General features: G+C 36.4%; 1 protein-coding gene across 6 annotated transcripts in view; it reads left to right on the top strand.

Annotated features, from left to right (window-relative positions):
* The window catches only part of NR2C1 (nuclear receptor subfamily 2 group C member 1), a 96,850-nt gene that overhangs the window by 37,688 nt on the left and 37,848 nt on the right, over positions 1 to 21,314 (top strand). For all 6 annotated transcript variants that reach the window (XM_056798652.1, XM_056798655.1, XM_056798654.1 and 3 more), the window contains 6 exons: positions 4 to 85; positions 8,538 to 8,717; positions 11,763 to 11,910; positions 12,007 to 12,097; positions 16,139 to 16,323; positions 19,717 to 19,882. In XM_056798652.1, the coding sequence (XP_056654630.1) occupies positions 4 to 85; positions 8,538 to 8,717; positions 11,763 to 11,910; positions 12,007 to 12,097; positions 16,139 to 16,323; positions 19,717 to 19,882 (852 nt within the window). The remainder of the gene's footprint in view (positions 1 to 3; positions 86 to 8,537; positions 8,718 to 11,762; positions 11,911 to 12,006; positions 12,098 to 16,138; positions 16,324 to 19,716; positions 19,883 to 21,314) is intronic.

Genomic DNA, 21,314 nt, shown 5'->3' with positions numbered 1-21,314 from the left:
TAGATTTTAACAGATCATTCTTCCTCAGACCAGACACCAAATAAAGTTTTCGATCTATGTGTAGTGTGTGGAGATAAAGCATCAGGTAAATGTTTTATTAAACGATTTGTAAAAATTGACTTTGGGTTGTGCTTTTTGTTAAAATAACTTTTATGTGGGATCCATATCATCTTTTCACTTATTTTCTTAAATGGTGCTTTTTATTGTAGTTTAAAATAGGATTATGTCATTTCATGATGATCTGATGTTTTAGAAAATTAGTATTAATGTAAGAAAAGTCAATTGGACTTTTCTAAAGGTTGTGCCTTTACAATGTTATCTCATTACATTTCTGCTCTCAATCTAATTTAATTTGTATCTAACTAGATACACAAAATTCATTAGTCAAAGGAGAATGGAAAATAATTTAAACCTTTTTAAAGGGAAGAAGGGGAAGAGTTAGAGATGTGAAATTTTTTGAAATGTGTGCCTCTTTATTTAAGAAAAAAAGTTCCTTTTATTATGAAGTTGAGAAACATAACAAATGTAAATCTTTCTTGTTACCAAATGGAAGATGTAAAAGAGAACTGCATATAAACTAGGACTCTTCACCCCCTGTAGCTTTTTGGGGTTGGAGAGTAGTTATCATTTTTAACGTGGTAAGTCCAACATTCTGCTTCTCATCTGTGTACCTAAGAATGTGAATATTCTAGATTGTGTCTTCTAAGGATGTATTAATAGGTCATTTGAGTGTTTGGGTAGAGAGATCAGATGTTGAGAAAACTCTTAAGGATGTTTTCTCATGAGTCTCTTCCCCCTATTTCTAAATTACTTCCTCCCTTAAAAAAAAAAACACAAAAGTTATTTGGTTGCTCACTTAATCTCCACAATAAGACTATGTAAAATTTTGAATTCTTCTTCTTGGTATTGTTCTATGCTCTGGCTTCTACTCTTCGGTCTTGTTAGACAATATATTTTTTAAATTTCTTATTTGTACTAGTCTTTTGTAGTTGCAGATACTTCTAACTTTTCATCTATCTCCATCTAATGCAATTCTTATTTTGTGATAATTCAAGTGCCTGATATTTAGTTACTTAAATAGACACTTGATATGGGTTTGTTAAATTGAACTCTCTGCCTTAATTTGTTGCCAGATCTAGCACAATAAATTACTATTTAGTGTTTGAATTGTTAAAGTAAATAGACAGACCATGTAATCTACAAAGAGTGATTTCAGAAGATTGTAATAGATTGTAATTAAATCATTGGAAAGGAAGCATTTTGTTGACATTTTGTTTCTTCTGTATGGCTGTAAAGAACAGGAACCAAAAATCTTTTTTTTGTAAATGATAAGTGATGAGGATTCCTTCGTTCTGAACTAATTTAATTCCTTTTGTATTTGTAACATAAAAACCAAGAACCAACTTAATCTTCATTCAGAAAAGTCAGGATTCTGCTAAATTCTATCTTACTAAATTATTATATATAAAAAAATATAAAATAACAGAATTTTAGAGTAGGGGAAGAACCTTAGAAATAGCTGGTCTAGGCTACCCTGTTTATTTTATACAAGATGTTGAATGTTTTTAGTTTTTCTAATATTAGTACATTGAGTTTCATTTTCCACATTATGAAATTAAAAAGTGATTTTATCGACTAAAATGAGACATGTTCATCTAACCCTCATAGATGAAACTACATTATTTATTTTTCCCATTTCATGGGAAAGCAGTAGCATTTCATGACTGGTTTTATTAGAAAATATTTCAGTCGTCCAGGGATAGAGATAAAAATTAGATTTATTTTTGTCTTACATTGATATTTAATTTCATTGTGTGGGAGAATTTGATTTATTCTCTTTTTTTGTTGTTGTTAAAAATAGTAAAAACACAAAAGTAAAACTTGATAAAATCATCCTAACTTTTCATTCTTAGGCACCTCAAGGAAGAAGATAGTGAATAAATATCATTGTGGTACAGAGGTGACCTTGGTTCTTTTTTATTTTTTAAACCCTTACTTTCTGTCTGAGAATTGATACTAACTATCCATTAGTATTAGCTTAGTATCAATACTAAGCTCCAAGGCAGAAGATTGGTAAGGGCTAGACAGTGGAAGTCAAGTAACTTGCTGAAGGTTATACAATTAGGAAGTGTCAGTGTTTAGATTTGAACCCAGGGCCTCTTGTCTCCAGGCTTGGCTCTCAATCCATTGAGCCACCTATCCTCTCTGTGTGATTGATTATTGACAAAAACAGGAATCGAACCTTCATGCTATGTTGTGCCTCCCTCCAACCCCCCCACCCCACACCCCTTCTCAGTGACTAGGGTCTAATTGTGGAAAAGGAGGGCAGAATATGCTTGGAATCACACAGCTACCTTTCTACCTGTCTACAAACATCATTTTAGTTGTTTGAATTCATGTATGATCTTTGTCCAATGACCAATGAAATTGACATATTCTTGTTGAAGGCTAATGTTTTTGCTATAAATGGAACTCAGACAGTTACTTAGTGGGAATGCTCATGATTTGCTTTGGACAGGTAAATAAAGGAATTAGTTTCATCATGTGCCTAAGGGCAACAAGAAAAATCATTTCGTGGCATGCTTCATCATCTTGTATGATCACCATTAACAAACCACACATTCTGGAGCTAATGTGCCAGCATCTGTTTTAGAGGATAAAGAAGTAATGACATTTTATGAAGAACTTATCTGGATCCTCTACTCCACATCATTATCCACCATAATATTCAGTTATATCAGTAATTAATTGGACCTGAGGAAGCATAGCAAAAAATGTTTTGGAAAAGTTGGTTTGCTAGCAATAAATGAGAAAAAAGACAGAAAAGTTCCTAACCCTCTTTTTCATTATTACTTTCTTTAAAAACAGAAACCAATTTTACCAATGAATTTTTTTCATTTATCCCTTTCTCTAATTTTCAGTTTTTCCCCATCTGCTTATTCCTTCCCTACAGCCTTCATAAATTCCCCATTCTTTTTTTTTTTAATTTGGAATATTTTTCTGTGGTTCCATGATTCATGATTCTTCTTCTCCACTCCCCACCCTGCTCTTTCTACCCCCATCAGAAAGCTGACAAGTAATTCCACTGGGTTATATGTGTATCCTTGTTCAAGACCTATTCATATTTTTGGTAGAGTGATCTTTTAACATCAAAACCCTAATCATACTCCTTTTGAACTACGTGATCGCTCATAGGTTTTTCTTCTGCATTTCTGTTCCCATAGTTCTTTCTCATTAGTCCCTCAGAATTGTACTGGATCATTGCATTGCTGCTAGTAGAGAAGTCCATTACATTCGATTGTGCTGCATTGTATTGGTCTCTTGTGTACAGTATTCTCTTGGTTCTACTCCTTTCACTCTGCATCAATTCCTGGAGGTCATTCCAGTTCACATGGAATTCCTCCAGTTTATTATTCCTTTGAGCACAACAGTATTCCATCACCATCAGATACCACAATTTATTCAGCCATTCCCTAATTGATGGACACTACCTCATTTTCCAACTTTTTGCCACCACAAAGAACACAGCTATAAATATTTTTGTAAAAGTCTTTTTCCTTATTATCTTTTTGGGGTACAAAACCAACAGTGATGTGGCTGGTCAAAGGGTAGACAGTCTTTTATCGCCCTTTGGGCATAGTTCCAAATTGCCCTCCAGAATGGTTGGATCAATTCACAACTCCACCAGTAGTGTATTAGTGTCCCAATTTTGCCACATCCCCTTCAACATTTATCACTTTCTTTTGCTGCCATATTGGCCAGTCTGCTTGGTATAAGGTGGTACCTCAGTGTTGTTTTAATTTGCATTTCTCTAATCTGGAGGAATTCAGAACACTTTTTCATGTGCTTATTGATAGTTTTGATTTCATCATGTGAAAACTGCCTATTCATGTCCCTTGACCACATTTGTCGATTGGGGAAGAAATTCTTCATTCTTGAAGCATTCACTAGACATTACCATCCCTTCAATCTATTGCCTTTAAGATCTCTACTCTTTTTCTGTCAAAGTTCTAGAAAAATCTTTCTCTGTTGTTTCTATTTCTTTGCCTCAACTTTTTGTAGTCTGGCTTCTGACTTCATCAATTAATTGAAACTACTTTTTCCAGAATTATCAGTGATCTTTTATTTGTTTGAAGGTCTTTTCAAAATCCTCTTCCTTCTTGGCATATGCTTTATTTGATGCTATTGACCACACTGTCTTCCTTCTGCTGTTTTTGTGATACTACTCTGTTCGAGTTCTCTTTTTTAAGTCTTTGTGATGACTAGGTTATCATCCAGATCATACTTCCTAAACTATGGGTGTTTCCCAAGGCTCTATTCCAGTCTCTCTTTTCTCTCTAGAGGCTCTCTTTTGGGTAAAATCAATTAACTCTCATTTGATTAATTATCACTTCTCTGCAGATAATGAATAGATCTTTTCTGGGCTTTAGATTTAACTATCCAACTCCTTACTAATAGCCATTTCAAACTGGATGCCCCAGATTTTTCTCAAACAAAATTGGTCCTAAATAGGAAATCTTTCCTTCTGAACTCACTTCTCTCTCTAGCTTTTCGTATTTCTGTTGAAGATATTCTTCTTTTTATCTCTAAGGTTTGTAACTTTGTCATTATTTTCCTCACCTCACTGTTACCCCACATGTCCAGACATATGCAATCTTGTAGTTTCTACCTCCACTATATCTTCTTGCATCTATCTACTCACACTGCCAGCATCTTAGTTCAGTTCCTCATGAACTCTTACCTAGATTATTGCAACAGATTCCCATTTCATCTTTTCACTTCCAAGTTCTCCCCACTCCAGGCTGTATTCCACTACGGCAGCCAAAATAGTTTTCCTTACGTCCAGGTATGACCATGTTGTTCCCTTCCAGTTGCTCTCTCTCTCTTGTTTCTAAAATCAAATATAAACTCCTTTATTTAGCTTTTAAAGTTCTTGACAGTCTAGTTTCATTTTTTCTTCCTAGTCTCATTTTATAGTATATCTTCTATATTTTGTGGCCCAAACAAAGTGATCTTCTGAGATAATTGTTTTATTTAATTGATTTAAAAATATATTATAATTGATAAGACTCTTCTGTGGAGTCTCTTAAGCTGCTGAATAGTCCCAAGACCATAAACATAAGTAATGTACTTTTCCACTATCCTGACATATTCTGACCCTTTCTGACAGCTTCTGGTTGGATGAGACTTCTGGCCTTCTCCAGTGGCTGCATGCTAATATCCATCTATGGGATCCCCTGGCATAGATTTAGATGCTCACTCAATTTCTGATCCAGTTAGGAAACTTCCCTGCCTGAGCCTGGTATTTATAACCAACCAACAGAATTTCCCTATCACATTTGTATTTGAATAGAAGTGATTCATCCTGTTTTCAGCATCATTTATTTTTTTCTCAACTAAACCTTTTTTTTAAATCCTTATCTTCTGTCTTAGAATTGATACTAAGTATTGAGATATTAAGTAGAAGAAAGACTAGGCTGAATTTCATTGAGGAAAGTAGGCAGCACTTTCAGTGAACTTAGAGTATTTCTTGACACTAAATCTGTCAAAAACCAGATGAAGAGGTTCTGTAGCAGTGAATCAGGAAATACCATAGGCTCAGAAGAATCACGGTTGTAGGTAGCCTAAAGGACAGTAGGAAGAGACATAGAAGGGTACAGATAGACAATCTATATTAGTATTGGTTCTAAGACTGAAGAACAACAAAGGCAAGGCAATTAGGGTTAAATGACTTGCCCAGGATCATATAGCTAGGAAGTAAGTATCTGAGGCTAGATTTGGGCCCATGTCCTGATTCCAGGCTTAGCACCATCCATTGTGCTATTCCCAAACCTAAAGTCTTTACCACTGTACACATTTCCCTCTCATATATGACCCAGGCATTGTGTGACTAAATCTCTTTCTGGGTTGCTATCTAATGTGTGTGTATGTATCTATCTTTCCTTTTGCTTCCTCACTGTACCACATTAATGAAACTCAAGTACCAGTTTTCTCTTTAAGTCTTTCAATCTGGTTTAACCCATGAGGCCAAATTGAACATCTTCACATGTGGTGCTCCATCTTCCATCTCCATGCCCTTGTTCTACGCCTTTGTTCTGCATGTCTGCCATGCGTGGCATGCTCTTTCTCTTCTTACCTCTTACTCAGTACCCCTCTTTTAAAAAAAAAATTAATCTTCCATCTTAGAACCAATACTGTCTATTGGTTCCAAGGCAGAAGAGAGGTAAGGGCTAGGTGATGAAAGTTAAGTGACTTGTCCAAGGTTACACAGCTAGAGTGTGTCTAAGGCCATATTTGTATCCAGGACCTTCTGTTATTAAGCCTGGTTCTTAATCCAATGAGCTACCTATATGCCCCCCTATATTCTCTCTTGATGACACGGATAAGAACTGTCTCCTGCAGGAATATTCCAGATCCCAAAGCTAATGCCCATCCTTCTTATCTATTTTGTCTTTATTCTATTTACCTTTATTCTGTATATACTTAATTTACACATTTGTTCCCTCCATTACAAGTTAGAATTGAGATCTTTCAGAGGGGAGAGACTGTTGTATTTTTGTTTTTGTGTAATCAATGATAAGGATAATGTCTAGCCTATTGTAGTAACTGTTTAATAAATATTTATTGAATTAAATTGAGTGTAAGCTCTTTGAGGGCAGAGACTATTTAATTTTTTCTTTGTATCATCAGCTCTTAGCATAGTTCCTGCCCCACAGCCCTTAATAAATGCTTACTTTTTGATTAATTTATGTTACTGTTATCTAAAATTCTCCATTCTCTGCTCCCCACGTAGATATTGAACACTTCCTAGATTCAAAGAAAAACAATTGAATAAAAACATCTAATACAATCACTTCCTCCCACAGTGTGTGTGATTTTGTGTCCTTTTGTCCATTGCATCTCTCTCATGAGATGTGTTAAAATGTTTAATTATAGATATAAATTTTCCTGTACTTATGTGGCATTTTCAGCTACTTAGGTTTAAACTTGTTTTTAATTTATTTTTTATTTTACTCTATTGAAGTCATGTGTATTTTCTTGGTTCTACATAATTCACTCTTCCCCATCTATGAATACTTTCTTTAGGAAGAGAGTTGAAGATGTTCTGTGTGCCAAGAACACAATAATTCCATGCCATTGATTATAGAAAATGAAAATAATAATAGTAAAGACTTTGACTCTGTTGCCTTTTCTTATGGAAGTTTAACTGACATTAAGCAGTCATGCCAATGAATATGCTCTGGATATCTGTGCCAAGCAAGGCCAACGCCATGCTGTGAAATAAACTGAGACACATTACCAGTGCTATGCCAGATGTCCTCTGCATATTGAAACCCCTCCCCCTCCAAACCACCGTATATCCCTATTGAGAGTCATAATCACTCAAACAGATTTGGCTTATATTTCCCTACAGTAGAAAAACAGAATAAATAAAGAATGCATATTGTCTAGAGAATGAGTTATTTGGATAATCCTACCTATAATATTAGTCCATCATACAACATTTTAGGGAGATGGACAGTGAACTATACCACTAGGTATTGAGTAGGAAAAAAGATTAGGCTGAATTTCATTGGGGAAACTGACAATACTTTCAATGAACTTGCAGTATTACCTGCCACCAAATTTTTCAAACACCAGATGAAGAGGTCATATGGCTATGAATCAGGGAATACCATGGTCTCAGAAGAATCACAATTGCAAGGGGCCTTAAGGACAAGGAGAAGACACATGGTGGGGGGGGGGGGGGTACAAATAGACAAAATTGACATTTTGCTACAGATAATTTATGGATAAAAGACATCCTGAAGAACATGTCTGGTTAGAAAAGGACTTGCGCCAGTCATATAGATGGGAGGATAAATATGATGAATAGCCTCAGCAATGTATTGGTACCTACAAAATGTCAGAGGAACCAGAAACATGCTGGACAGATAACCAGAAGACTATCGAAAGGCATGGATAAAAATTGAATATGACCACAAGTCAAGGATGGACTGCAATCTGGACCAGTAGAGAAAATGCTTCAAATGATGAGGTCTTTGGCCCAATGAAGTTTTGAACTGTTACATTTTATTCTCATTATTTCCTCATCTGTATTATAAATTATTCAAATAAACTGGAGAATGTATATTATTATCCTAAAATAGTACAGTTATGGTGATGAATCATGATGTTAATAAGCATAGAACTTAAATCAGCTGTTTTAAAACCACATGCTAACTTTTTCTTTATTTCTAGTACTAGTAGGTATTTTTTTTCCTTTTCACTTTCAATTTTGTGACCCATTGACCATTACTAATAATCCATGACGAGGCCAACAGTGCCTAAAAATTATTAGTGAAACATTCAGCTATCAGTTGATCTTATTGAAGATCATATTGTGTTCCTTTTATCCGAAGTATCAACTTTCTACATAGAATGAAATTCTGTATACTAAGAACATATATTATTTATTTTATTAGTGTTTTCAGTTGTCAAACACCCATTTTAGACATGACAGTAATTTTAAGGGAATCATATGCTTTTGTATCTAGGTCGTCATTATGGAGCAGTAACCTGTGAAGGATGCAAGGGATTTTTTAAAAGAAGTATACGAAAAAATTTAGTATATTCCTGCCGAGGATCAAAGGACTGTATTATCAACAAACACCACCGAAACCGTTGTCAATACTGCAGGTTACAGAGATGCATTGCATTTGGAATGAAACAAGACTGTATGTATAAGCATGAACTGTAAAAGAAACGAGTAGAAAAGTAAATGGATAGTCTGATTAAAAAGCTGAACTGTAGAAATTCATTTATTACCATATGGAAAGACCTCAGGCTTTTGTGGTTCACGGTTATATGGTATGGGTTTATCTTAAAGGTTTGATCATTCAGTTAGTGTATGGAAATAACTATTTGTTCTGCAGCAGTTCAGAAATTATTTTATCTAGCACGGCACCTCTCACAGAGTAGGTGCTTGACAAATATTTGCTGAAATGAATTTATTGACTTTGCAAACATAAACCTGGCACTAAAACCCTAACTGTGTGACTGTTGGTTATGCTTTTTGACCTGAATGCTGATTAAAAGATAGATGGTAATCATTAACTTTTCAAAATAGCACTTTTTAATCTTAGAATTATTCATAAGCATGTATTATTTTTGAAAATTTCCTGTGGTGTTAGTGGAAAGTTTTTCAAGATAAGTAATAAAAATAGTTGAACATTTAAGTGACTTGTCAGAAATCTCTCACCTGTCCAAAGCAGGATGGAATATTAGAATTTAGATTAGGAAGGGACTTTAAATGTCATCTAATCCACCTCCCTGGCTCAAACAATAATTTCCACAACAGTGTCTCTTTTAGGTGACCATCTAGTCTCAGCTTGAATATTTTAGTGATAAGAACAGAAAGCAACCTTTTACATTCAGAGATCACCATGAGTCTCAGAGTGATAGTCAAAGAATGTTAGAACTGGGAGAGACTAAATAATTGTCAAATGCGTCCTCATTTCAGAGGTACTTAGGCTTAGAAAGGGGAAGTGACTTCCCTAAAATCATACATAAGTCCCAGCTAAACACATTGTACTGTCTACCATGTTTAGTGTAATAGGCCACATTTCCTTCCTTGCCAAGTAGAAAGACCAGAATACATTCAGATGTTCTTTATTGAACCAAGACCTTTCTTCTGCTTTCATCCTTTGGTCAGCTCTGCTCTCTAACTCTAAACAGGATAAATCTTAATCCCTTTTCAATACGGCGGTCCTTTAAATGCCCAAAGACAACTTTCGTACCATTGTCCCACCTTCCCCAAACCACTGCAGAAATATTACTTTCTCATGACTAACAACTTCCTTTGTTCCTTCTGTCATAATCTTTAGGATCCCATTTCTGTTCTTCTGGTAGGTGCAAAAAAGAGCACCCTCTGTTAGAGGCTGTTCCTTTTCTCTTCCCCTATTGTCTCTTCCCCCTAGACCAAGAAGAGGAGATTTCTATACTTGCTATCATCTTATCTTTTCCAAACTCTCTTCTCATACTATCCCACCCTTCAGGGTCAGTGCTATCATGTTATACTATGTATTTTGCTTTTTTATGAATGTGATGTTTCATTTCTAGGTCTCATGTGACTAACACCTAGCTCAGTTTTCCTCCCTAAGTCATCTCCTGCCATCTTCTCTAGGAATATTTCAGTATTCATGTTGTCAAAGAGCCCTTCAGTGTACCCAAGTCTAAGCTGTGATTTGATCACATATCTTCAGTCTCCTTAGCATTTGGAATTTAGAAATACTGGACCTACTAGTGCTGTGGTCTTTCTCCAACCTCCTCTCACCTCTCCCTTTTTTCTTCTCTTTTCATAGTCACACTCTTCTCTGTTGTCCTGGCCTCTGGCCTTTTCATGTTTGTTCTTGCTGCCAGCCTGTCTCTCTAAGTCATTTGCCCTTATGCCTCATCTTGGTCCTCTGGTTGTCAAGTTGGTAATTCAGATGTTTAACAATACTGTCCTTCCCCAGCTAGCAACATATCCCACCCTGTTAATATTCAACCCTGGGTAATTCAGCCATCTGATTCCCCAATTTCTGAAAGCATAATGGGGAAAATACTCTCAATGCCATGCTGGTTTTGATGGCACATAACCTTAGTTAGTCTCAGCAATTTTTTAGTCTTCATTTATTGAACCTCTTAGTTCTCATAGCTAATATTCCAAATATTTTCACCTTTTTTCCAAACCCCAAACATAATAGTTCTAGCCTCATATATAAAACGAATAATCCCCCTATTCATTGAAAGATAGAGGCTTTTTAACCCGACTTGTTTTATTTCTTTTCTACCTCAATACTGATCATCTTTTCCCATTCTTTCCTCTGCCCTTCCATTCCCTATTCCTTACCAATGCTTATCCCTCTTGTACTTATTTTTTAAAGCCCTTACTTTCTGTCTTAAAATTGATACTAAGTTTTAGTTTCAGTGCAGAAGAGTGGTGAGGGCTAGGCAGTAGAGATTAAGTGACTTGCCCAGGGTCACACAGCTAGGAATTATCTGAGGCCAGATTTGGTTCCAGAATCTCTCAGGGTCAAGCCTGGCTCTCAATCTACTGAGCCACCTGGCTGCCCCTCTTAATTCTGAATCTCCATCTTTTCCTAGAATCTAGATATTTTCAAGTCTCCCTTGATTCTCACTCTCTCTATTGGGCCTTGGCAGGAATTACTATTCCATGTCTCTTTTTCCTTTTACTGCTAAATGTATTGAAAAAATAGCACCCCTATTGCTGCTACTGTTTTATCTCCACTCATTTTTCAGTCCTTTAGAAATGGACTCCTCTGCTAAAAACTTTTCTCCTCAAAAGGTCACCAGTGACCCCCAATATTATGAAATCTACAGTTTTTTTTTTTCAATCTTCATTCTTTGGGACTTTACTATATGTGTGGACTATTGGACATCATTAACACCCCCTGCCTTTTTTTTTTTAAGACTTTATCCTTCTTTGGTTTGGGAGATCATATTCACTCCTGGTTCTCTTAGGTCTTGTCTAATTTCCTTATTTTTCTTTTTACTCTGTATATTTTTAGAAGAAATCATTATGTTTGAGTAAGTTTGTTTTAAGACAGCTTTGTTGTACTAATTAGGGGATAAATTTGAAATTTAACATCTTCTGTTTTGGGGTTCTCTCTCAGTTTCAATTATGTTAAATTTCCTCCATTATAAACACCTCTTTTGCATTTATTACTTCAGAAATTTTCAGTTATGATATAACAACTTAACTTTTTTTTCTTTTTTAGCTGTTCAGTGTGAGAGGAAACCTATTGAAGTATCAAGGGAAAAATCTTCCAACTGTGCAGCTTCTACAGAAAAAATTTACATTAGAAAAGACCTTAGAAGTCCATTGGCTGCCACTCCCACTTTTGTAACAGATAATGAAACAACCAGGTAAGGCAAGTGCAGTGTGGAAGCCAGCACAAGTGAAAGGATTTTTAGATGTCTTTCCTCCCAGAGAAAGGTTGATATGCCTGTTTCTTATGCCAGGTCTACAGGGCTGCTGGATTCTGGAATGTTTGTGAATATTCATCAGTCTGGAATCAAATCAGAGTCTGCCATGTTGATGACCCCAGAGAAGGTAAGAAGACTAATTGAGAATTGCTATCTAATGTTTTAAGAATTTTCCATTTAGGGGGCAGCTAGGTGGCTCAGTAGATTGAGAGCCAGGCCTAGAGATGGGAGGTCCTGGGTTCAAATGTGGCCTCAGATACTTTCTAGCTGTGTGACCCTGGGCAAGTCACTTAACCCCATTGCCTAGCCCTTACCACCCTTCTGCCTTGGAATCAATATTGATTCTAAGACAGAAGGCAAGGGTTTAAAAAAAAAATAGAATTTTCCATTTATATCTTGGCATCAGTTTCCCCGAGAGGTTTCATCTTATATTATTAGTTAGTCAGTCAAGAAGCATTTATTAAGTGCCAGCTCTATGCCAAGAATTGTGTTAGACTCAGGTGTGAAGAATTAAATATAAGGAAATTTCATTCTAATGGAGAGACAAAAAGGACATATATAAAGATATTCAGAATAAATATAAAAAAATAAATACAAGGTAATTAAATAGGAACTATTTTGGGAGGAAGGGAATGAGCAATTAGAGTGTTCTGGAAAGACTTCATTCAGAAGATGGTTTTTAAGCTGTGCCTTGAAGCAAGGGACTCTGGGATCAAAGTAAAGAGAAAGTGTGCACAGTTTTGGGGAACTGCTCCTAATGCAAAAGCATGGAGACTGGAGGTGTGGTGTTACTTGGGAGGAAGGAGTGAACGAATAAAATATTAAGCTCTTGCTACTTGCAGAGCACTCTGCTAAGCTTTGGGGCAACAAACAGAAAAGTCAGGCAGCCCCTACTCTCTAGGAGCTGATTTTCTTTTGGGGGGAAAAAAACAATGGCAGGTTTTAGCTACAAGTTATATGGAAAAGACTCATGGTCCCTCTAGTATAGCAGCAAAACCTAGAGTCATGCCTTTTCTGTGCCCCCTCTGCTGATAATGTCCTGTCACTTTCTGATGTCATATCATTTGACAAAGCCAAGAACTTTGATGGTAAGATCTTTGCTTTTCCATTTGCAGTGTCTAGTTATCTCCTGTGAAGAGCAGTTCTTGGGCTGATCTGCACAAGGACTGCTTCCCAGCATGCTGGTCAAGGTCACTGGGCTGAAAGCTTTGCTACTTCCAAAGCTCTTGAGTTCAGAGTTCTGGATTACCTTTCATTGCTTCCCATCAGATCTGAAGGAAAATAGTGATCATGGTGGTGGTGGTTTAACTTGTCTGGCACATGCTACCTTTTTGCTTCAGTGAGGCTTCCATACCTGCCTTATCTGTGGCCTTTGGCACTGATAGAAGCCTGGTGTCTTCCAGACACTCTGACATCTAAAAGCTGTCTGGATGTCAGAGAGTATGAAGAGAAGTAATGAGTAATTTGTATGGAAAGAGAGGTCAGGGCTAGCCTGGTTATGCAGGGATTTAAAAGTTAAACAGAAGAATTCATACTTGATCCCATTGGCATTCGGTAGCCACTGGACTTAATGTATCAGCCTTATCTCTCTACTCCTACTCTCAATACTCTGAATCACTTCATCGTCACCTTTTGCCTGGATTTTTCCTATAGCCTCCTGATTGGACTTCTCTCTTCTATTTTGTCTTCTTCTTAATTCATCCTCTAAACTGCATTGTGATCTTCCCAAAGCTCAGGGCTGATCTCCTTGAGAATTGGTAGTGATTCCCTATTGCCTCCAAGTAATTGCTTCCACTTGGCAATGAATGTGCTTCCTAGATTGGCTCCAAGCTACCCTTCCATTCTTCCTTCATATTCTCCTCCTCTTCCCATACTTGATACATTTTACCCAGGTCTCATTTCCATGTTACTTCAAGGCTATTCATGCAGAGAACATCCTTCCACTTCATTTCTGCTTTTCTGAAGCTTTATTTTCCTTTAGGTGTTACCTTTTAAAGGAAACCTTTCTGCAAATTGTGTGTTTATCTGTTGAAATAAGTAAAATACAAATTTCTTGGGGCTAGGAACTTTCTCATTTTGTCATTATACCTCCAGCACCTGGCACAGGGTGAATGCTTAATAAATAAATACTTTTTCATTTAATGGATTCTATAAGTTGACTTGCCAGTTATATTTGATACTCTACAAGAGAAGTTCCCACTTTCATTTAGAAAGTAAAAACATTTGGTATGAATACTGCTAAGATTTGTTAATGCTCTTGTAAGAATATAAATGTAGGTTTTTATGCTAATATGAAAGATAAAGTAATACTGTGGTCACTAATTTAAAAATATTACAGCTTTAAGTCAAAATGACTTTTAGCAGCTTTATTTACAAAGAGGTGGAGTGAAAGTGGAAAAGTGTAGATAAAGAGCCAGCTTCTAATAAACCTACCAACCCTTCTCATGAGACAGCAGTCTCAGCCCCAGCAGGGCTTCCCCAAAACTCTGTCTCCATGTGGATTTTCCCAGTAATCCTCAGCCAGAAGTCCCAGCAGTATCTTCAGCCAGGGTTCTACCAATGCATCCTCCCCCAATGCCAAGGTAGGACTCTCCGGAACCAATCTCTTCAAAGGCCAAGAAAGGAATGCCAGCTAATCACCCAGCTATCCAACCCAGAATCCAGGGAAAGAGTTTTCTCCTTCAGTTCAGCTCAGTGATGTAGAGCCTCCAAAGAAGAACTCCAAAGGAGAAATTCAAAGAAGTCCCCTGGACAGGAAGTTCAGGACTTTTTATAGTCCTTTTTCCATGTCCCTTCCTGTCCCTTCCACACTTTACAGGAACCAATCACAGTCTTTCAATTTGCCTAGCACTGCCCAGTGATAGAGCACTGGCCTTTGGAGTTGTCACCCACTCTAGCAAGTGACTTGTGAACTTAGTGACTGGTAAGGTAGTAAGTAGAGGTACTTAAGTTTTTGATTGATTAACTTAAATGTTGCTGATTGATTGACAAAGAGAGTTTGATTCACTCTTCACACTCCCTTTGCATTCTTAAAGTTATTTTTTTATTACCAATATTTCAAGTAGAAATATTCTTAGAATGTGAAATACCTACTAATATTGGTTATCTTAAAACATCAAGCAATATTGAGGGTGAATAAGTAATGAAAATTAGATTTAGATGTAATTGTATTACAAGGTGAGTGCAATTTAAAAAAGTAATGGCAAGATTCATTTTCCAAGGCTTTGAGGACAATGGTAAGAGGAATGAACCAAATTGTTTAAGAAGGCATACCCTAAAAAAAGGTTGTAAATTGTTATGCTGACTAAAAGAATTAACTTCAAACTTTGTTTGGAGAGCTAAGGATTTTATACTGACCATTTAAACTTTATTTCTGGAGACAATGATTAGGCAAACAAATCATTATTCAAAATGGCACTGGGATCTTCACATAAGGCATATCTTAATGTTAAAAAATAACTTGATTGTATCCCCACCATCAACTTAATTATATTGTTTGTTACAAAAAATACAAACAAATGCTACCTTCTCTTAAGGCTCTTTAACAGGAATAACTTGAAAATTCAGTGGGAAGAAATGTTTGCTTCAGAAGTTAGCACCTGGAAGAGAGATTAGTCTTGTTTTTTCTTTTCAGTCCCAGAGAAAAGAGCTCAGAGTAGTAAGTGTGGAAGCAGCAGAGAATCTTCAGTCCGTTTGATCTAAGGAGAAACTTTACTATCTAAAAGTTGAATGGATTTCCTGAGAAGGTAGCAGGCTTCCCTCTCCTTAAAGGTCTTCAAAAAATAGTCCAGATTACCACCCTGTTATAAATAGGATTCTTGTGCATGTATATATTGGAATGGTAAACTCTTAACATCTCAAGGTAGAATGGTAGAGCATTGAACTTAGAACCCCATTTCTGACATTTAATAACATTATGACTTTTAAGAAGTTCCTTGATTTCATCTGTAAAATGGTCATTATAATACACTCTTGTGATAAAACATGTGAAAGCATTTTTAAAACTTTGAGGTTATTACATTTATTTTAGAATTTGAATCATTAATTCAGATCTTTGCTGTGTCTCTCTATAAATATCTCACAAGTTAAACTTGTATATTTCAGAGTATGAAGTTCATGGGAAAAGGAGGTTAATAATGCGTATTATTTCCTTTTGATTATTTTAAAGGCTGAATCATGTCAGGGAGATTTAAGTACTCTGGCCAGTGTGGTGACATCATTAGCAAATCTTGGTAAAACAAAGGATATTTCCCAAAGTAGTCCTGAGCTTTCAATGATCGAAAGCTTAAGTAATGGAGATGCCTCGTTATCGGACATTCAGCATGAAGTGCAGACCAGCAGTGATGTGACAAGGTAAGGCTCCTGTTGGACAATTAAGGGAGAAGCTTCATGATTTGGGGTATTTTCAGAAATATATTCATAAATTTCATTTTTAAAATTGTATACAAGAAATCATATAGACTGTTCAAGAAGATTTATGAAGATTATATCTGTACTGAACATGAGGCAAATTGAGTATTGTGTCAAGGGGGTTTTATCCCCTCTCCCTCCTAGGTTGCTGGCTTGTTCGTCAACATTCTTCACATACCAGAGTTGCATCCACGAAAGTTAATAAAAGAGAGTGGGCAGAGCCCACCTGGGCTTTTTGGCATGGATGCTTGGCTGGAGGAGGAGGTGAGGGAGAAAGAGATTCTTGGAGAATAGAAGACATGTGGTCAGAACTTAGAGTAAGGAAGAGACTTTAAATCTATGCGTATCTACCTTTTCTACCTCAAGTGATTATTAAAAAACCTTATGAAAAATAATAGCAGGTAGATACATTAATTTTAAATATAACAGATGGCAACCAGTCTAGAAAGGCAAGAGGAATTCTTAATTTTTTTGTTTGAGTATAGCATAGGGTGATTTTTAGTATGCACCTTGGCTGAGACAGAGAATCAGAGCAGTTTCCTTTTTGAGCCTCACCCCAGATTAGTAAGGACTCTTTCCACATATGGTCCCCTTACACTCCCCCCCCCCCCAATTTCTTTTAGCTTGGATAAGAGTGGTGTTGTAGAGAAATGAAGCCTTTTGCACAGATTGGACCAAGGGGTTCTAGGACCAAGCAGGAACCCCTAATTCTTCCCAGCCCCTGACAGCCTGCACTTTACCCAGCGCCAAACCTGTAGGGAAGCTGATTCAGGGTCCTAGTTGCTGCTACACTCAGCACAGGGTAGTGCAGTGAGTAGCCCCTTAAACAAATCCTGGGGTTACTTACTTCCAGGCTGTGGGGGATTGGAGTGGGGAGATGCTGAGACCCAGGCCCCCGCGACTTTGGAATCTGAAGGTGAGGGGCTGGAGTTGAGTGACTGAGGTGTTGGGAACTCCCCTGCTAGGTAGTTTAAGGGCCAGACCTGTAGATGGGAGATCCTGGGTTGAAAATCCCACTGGCAGATAGGAATTCCCTCCCTAGTGCTTGCAACTTTTACAAACATGTGGCCACTGGCTTTACCTCTGGGGGAGGGGAAAGGACTGAACCTTTACAAGGAAGTTTTCTTTCTTTTTTTTTTCCTCTCCCATTCCCCCCTCAAACATTCCTTGATGGCTGACCCTTTCCTCTACAGCTTATCAAAAGCCATACTGGTTTTTTTCTCTTTCTTTATCTCTCTCACTTATATTTAGATAATTCCTAACCAACAGAAAAAGATTTCGTGTACTGCAGTATTGCCAAATGTGAGTGGTTAAGGACTAGCCCCAGGTCATAAAGGTATTAGAGACAGACTCAAGATTTATACCTAAATCTCAACTCCAATTCCCAGTGCTCTTCTGCTATATTCTGGAAATGTTTATCTTTCTCTTGGCAGTGTGGAGTAAAATGCTTTTTCCAAGAAGTTTTTATTAATTTTCATTTTTGGGGAAAGAAAGGATTATTTTGAAAAGCATTTTTCCAGTTTACCAATGACATTTCTATTAGGTTTTTCAAATTTCTTTTCCATCTCTTTTTTAAAATTAGTTTTTAAGACTACTATTAAAGACCAATATTTTACTTAAAAGTTCAATATCAATACATAACGATGTGGAGAGCTTGGAGTCTTTATTATCTTTCTTTGTGTCATTCAGAAATTGAGAAAAACATGGCTTAAGGTATTTAATCCTCAGTTGGCTGAATGAATTTCCTATTTCTAAGCATCTCTAGAAGACATCTTACTTTAAAAAGATAGGCTGGACAGTTCAATATCATGATTGGAGGAAGTTAGCCTGAAGTAAAAAAGACTTAGAGGAATATGAGAGCTACGAGAGCTTTCTTCAAGTGTATTCATTCATATATTTGAAGGACAGAGATAAAAATATGACCATTGAATTGATCCAGAAAGCACATTTGAGTCCAGTGGTCAGGAGAGTAAGTTTTCCTATAAATTAGGGCTGTTCAAAAATGTAATAATTAATGTCAGTTAATATAATTCTATAATTTAGAAAACATTTTATTTATATTATCCTATTTTATATGGTTTTTTTTTTTCATGAGGTATTAAGCTTTCTGTGATAGCAGGGTCACCTAGATGGCACAGTGGGTAGAGTATCAGGCCTGGAGTTAGGAGGTCCTGAGTTCAAATCTGGTCTAAGACACTTCCTACCTGGACAAGTCATTTTAACTCTGTCTGCCTACCTCTTTGCTTTTCTTTCATAGTTACTATGACAGAAAGTAAAGGGTTAAAAAAAAAGAAAGAAAGTATTTAAGCAGAAGTTGTAGAGATGTTTCAAAAACCAGGTAAGGGCTTGAGCTAAGTATTTGCCAAGCCCTTAAGATTCTGGTACTCTTTAAGAAGTCATTTGCTATATTTAAAGTCATAACTTAAGAATTCAGCATCTCAAATTATTCTAACTTGATATTTAGATGTAACTATGTACACCATTATTAAAAGTATCCTTGGGAAGATATTATGTCTTGAGTCTTAGCACTGTATCAGAGTTCAGTATTTATAAGGCCCTTTGTTCACTTGCCATTCAATTTGGTATCTAATTTTTTTAAACAGTAAATTAAGAGGATTTCTTTTTCCTCTTCCTAATAGAGTTTATCTAATTTAAATGTAATGACCTTGGGTTTTGAAGAAGAATCTTCTACAAAATATCTTTTCCCTTAATTTATAGATCTTAAAAAAGCCTTTAGATATTTGATGGCATTTTTAGTTTATATGTAGTCTACAAAAAATGTGTCTTTATGTATGAATCATTGCCTTTTCGAATGGTTACCTAATGAAGGAAAATTGGCTATTTTACTATTTTACTAAGGGAAGGGAATTTTTGCTTTTTAAAAAATTGTCAGGGGGCAGCAGGGTGGCTCAGTGGATTGAGAGTCAGGCCTAGAGACGGGAGGTCCTGGGTTCAAATGTGGCCTTACTTCCTAGCTGTGTGACCCTGTGACACTTGACCCCCAATGCCTAGCCCTTACCACTCTTCTGTCTTGGAGCCAATACACAGTATTGACTCCATGACAGAAGTTAAGGGTTAAAAAAAAAATTGTCAGCAAAATTTAAAGCCGTCTTAGTGTCTGGTTAAATGTGAAGGTTTAAGTAGCTGGAGCATGGGGCCTGTGGTGCATTAAGGGGGAATGAGGGCAGAAGGGTTCCTTCTTTGCTCCTGACTGCTCAGTATCACTGTATTGTTTTTCAGTGATGCCATGTTGAAGTTCTAGGAATTGAATTTTGCGTGTATTTCTTTTTGTTCTGGAGTTTGGCATTGCTTACTATTTGAGATCTCTCATTGTAGGGCATTTGACACCCTTGCAAAAGCACTAAACCCAGGGGAGAGTGCGGCCTGTCAGAGCTCAGTAGAGAGCATGGAAGCCAGCGTGCACCTGATGGCCGGCGAGGCGAGCATGAATGTCGTCGAAATAGAGGGACCACTTCTCAGCGATGCACATGTAGCTTTCAGGGTATTTCCCCACCTTTTTTCTAAATTTACAATGTATTCTTAATTATTCAGCCTAATTTTAATTCTTGCCCTTCAAAGGTATTGTAGTTTTTTTTTCTCCTGTTTTTTTTAAATTAGACAAACTTTTCTAGGGATAATGTTATATTTTAAAAAATCTGTTTCTGGAGGGATGTCCCTAGGAGCATTTTCTGTTTATAAACAAGCTTATCAAGAACAGACTTAATGGGGTTCATGAGCATATGACCTTATGTAAAAGTTAAGTTTAGTACATACTTGGAATTAACTTGGAATGTTAACTGCTTTCTATGTGTTTGGCATTCGTGTTCTGATGGACTGGTAACTGCTTTTGTTCAGTGGCTAGCTACTTCCTCTTTCAAAAGAGACATCCAAACTAAGCTACTTGGCTGTATTGTAGCTATATGAAGAACATCATTTCCTATGTTATTCTAGAAAAAGTTTATACTCCTCCCTTGATTAAATTTTTCAGTAAATATTCATCAGATCAAATGCCTCTGATCACTGTTACAGAGAAGTAGAGGTTAAAAATAGCCATCATTACTGTGAATTCTCAATTTTTTAGATTTTTCAGGAACCTGGAGCCTTTTATGGTAGGAGTAAAAGCGGATACATTTTTGGCAGCTTGCTATCAACAGCTTTAAAACACGTAATAACTGAAGAAGAAACATAGGGATAGAAATACTTCATCTAGTGTAAGTTTTTTTCAAGGCAATCAATTTTCTTAATTGCTGTTTGGACTGAAGCTTAAGTTCTTTTTAAAATCTCTCAGCCCTGGTTTTTGTTGGCCAGCTATATCTCATTGCCTCAGTCTTACATGTCCAGTTTAGATTGTCCCTAACTCCGCTCTTTAACTGTGTGGTTCGAAGGAACCAATAATTCCTCAGTTTAATTTTCTTTTATATTTGAAAAATTTTCTAGAGTACACCTTGGTGTTTTTAGATTCATAAATAAAAGAAAGCATTGCCTCCAAACTCAACAGCTCTGCAAATGTTTAAATATGGAATTGTTCTGCCTGAAAGTTTGGCAGAAAATACCATCAGTTTAGACTTGAGTTTCTCCCTTAAATATTAGCTCATAGCCATTCTAATCTAGAATATCTCAGATAAAAGAGTTGCCAATCTAGGAGACATTATAGAGTATATTCTTTCTGCTTCTTCTCTAATGATTTTAGTTGAAACCTATTTAATGTCCAACACTGAAAAAATTTCCTTATGAAAAAATAGTCCATGACATTTTCCTTTCTATAGTGCTTTTCTTTTTTCCCTTTGTTCTATTATTCAGAAAAATGTTTTATCTTTAAAAACGCTTTTGTTAGTTTTTTTCTTATCCTCAAATCTCCTTTTTGAAACACAATTTCTATTCATCTTTGTTTAAACAGTTTTAAGGCTTTAATTACTTGGTCCGACAATTCTTTT

This window comes from Monodelphis domestica, chromosome 5, assembly GCF_027887165.1.
Source record: "Monodelphis domestica isolate mMonDom1 chromosome 5, mMonDom1.pri, whole genome shotgun sequence".
Taxonomy (NCBI): domain Eukaryota; kingdom Metazoa; phylum Chordata; class Mammalia; order Didelphimorphia; family Didelphidae; genus Monodelphis; species Monodelphis domestica.
This window is presented reverse-complemented; position numbering and strand designations above follow the sequence as displayed.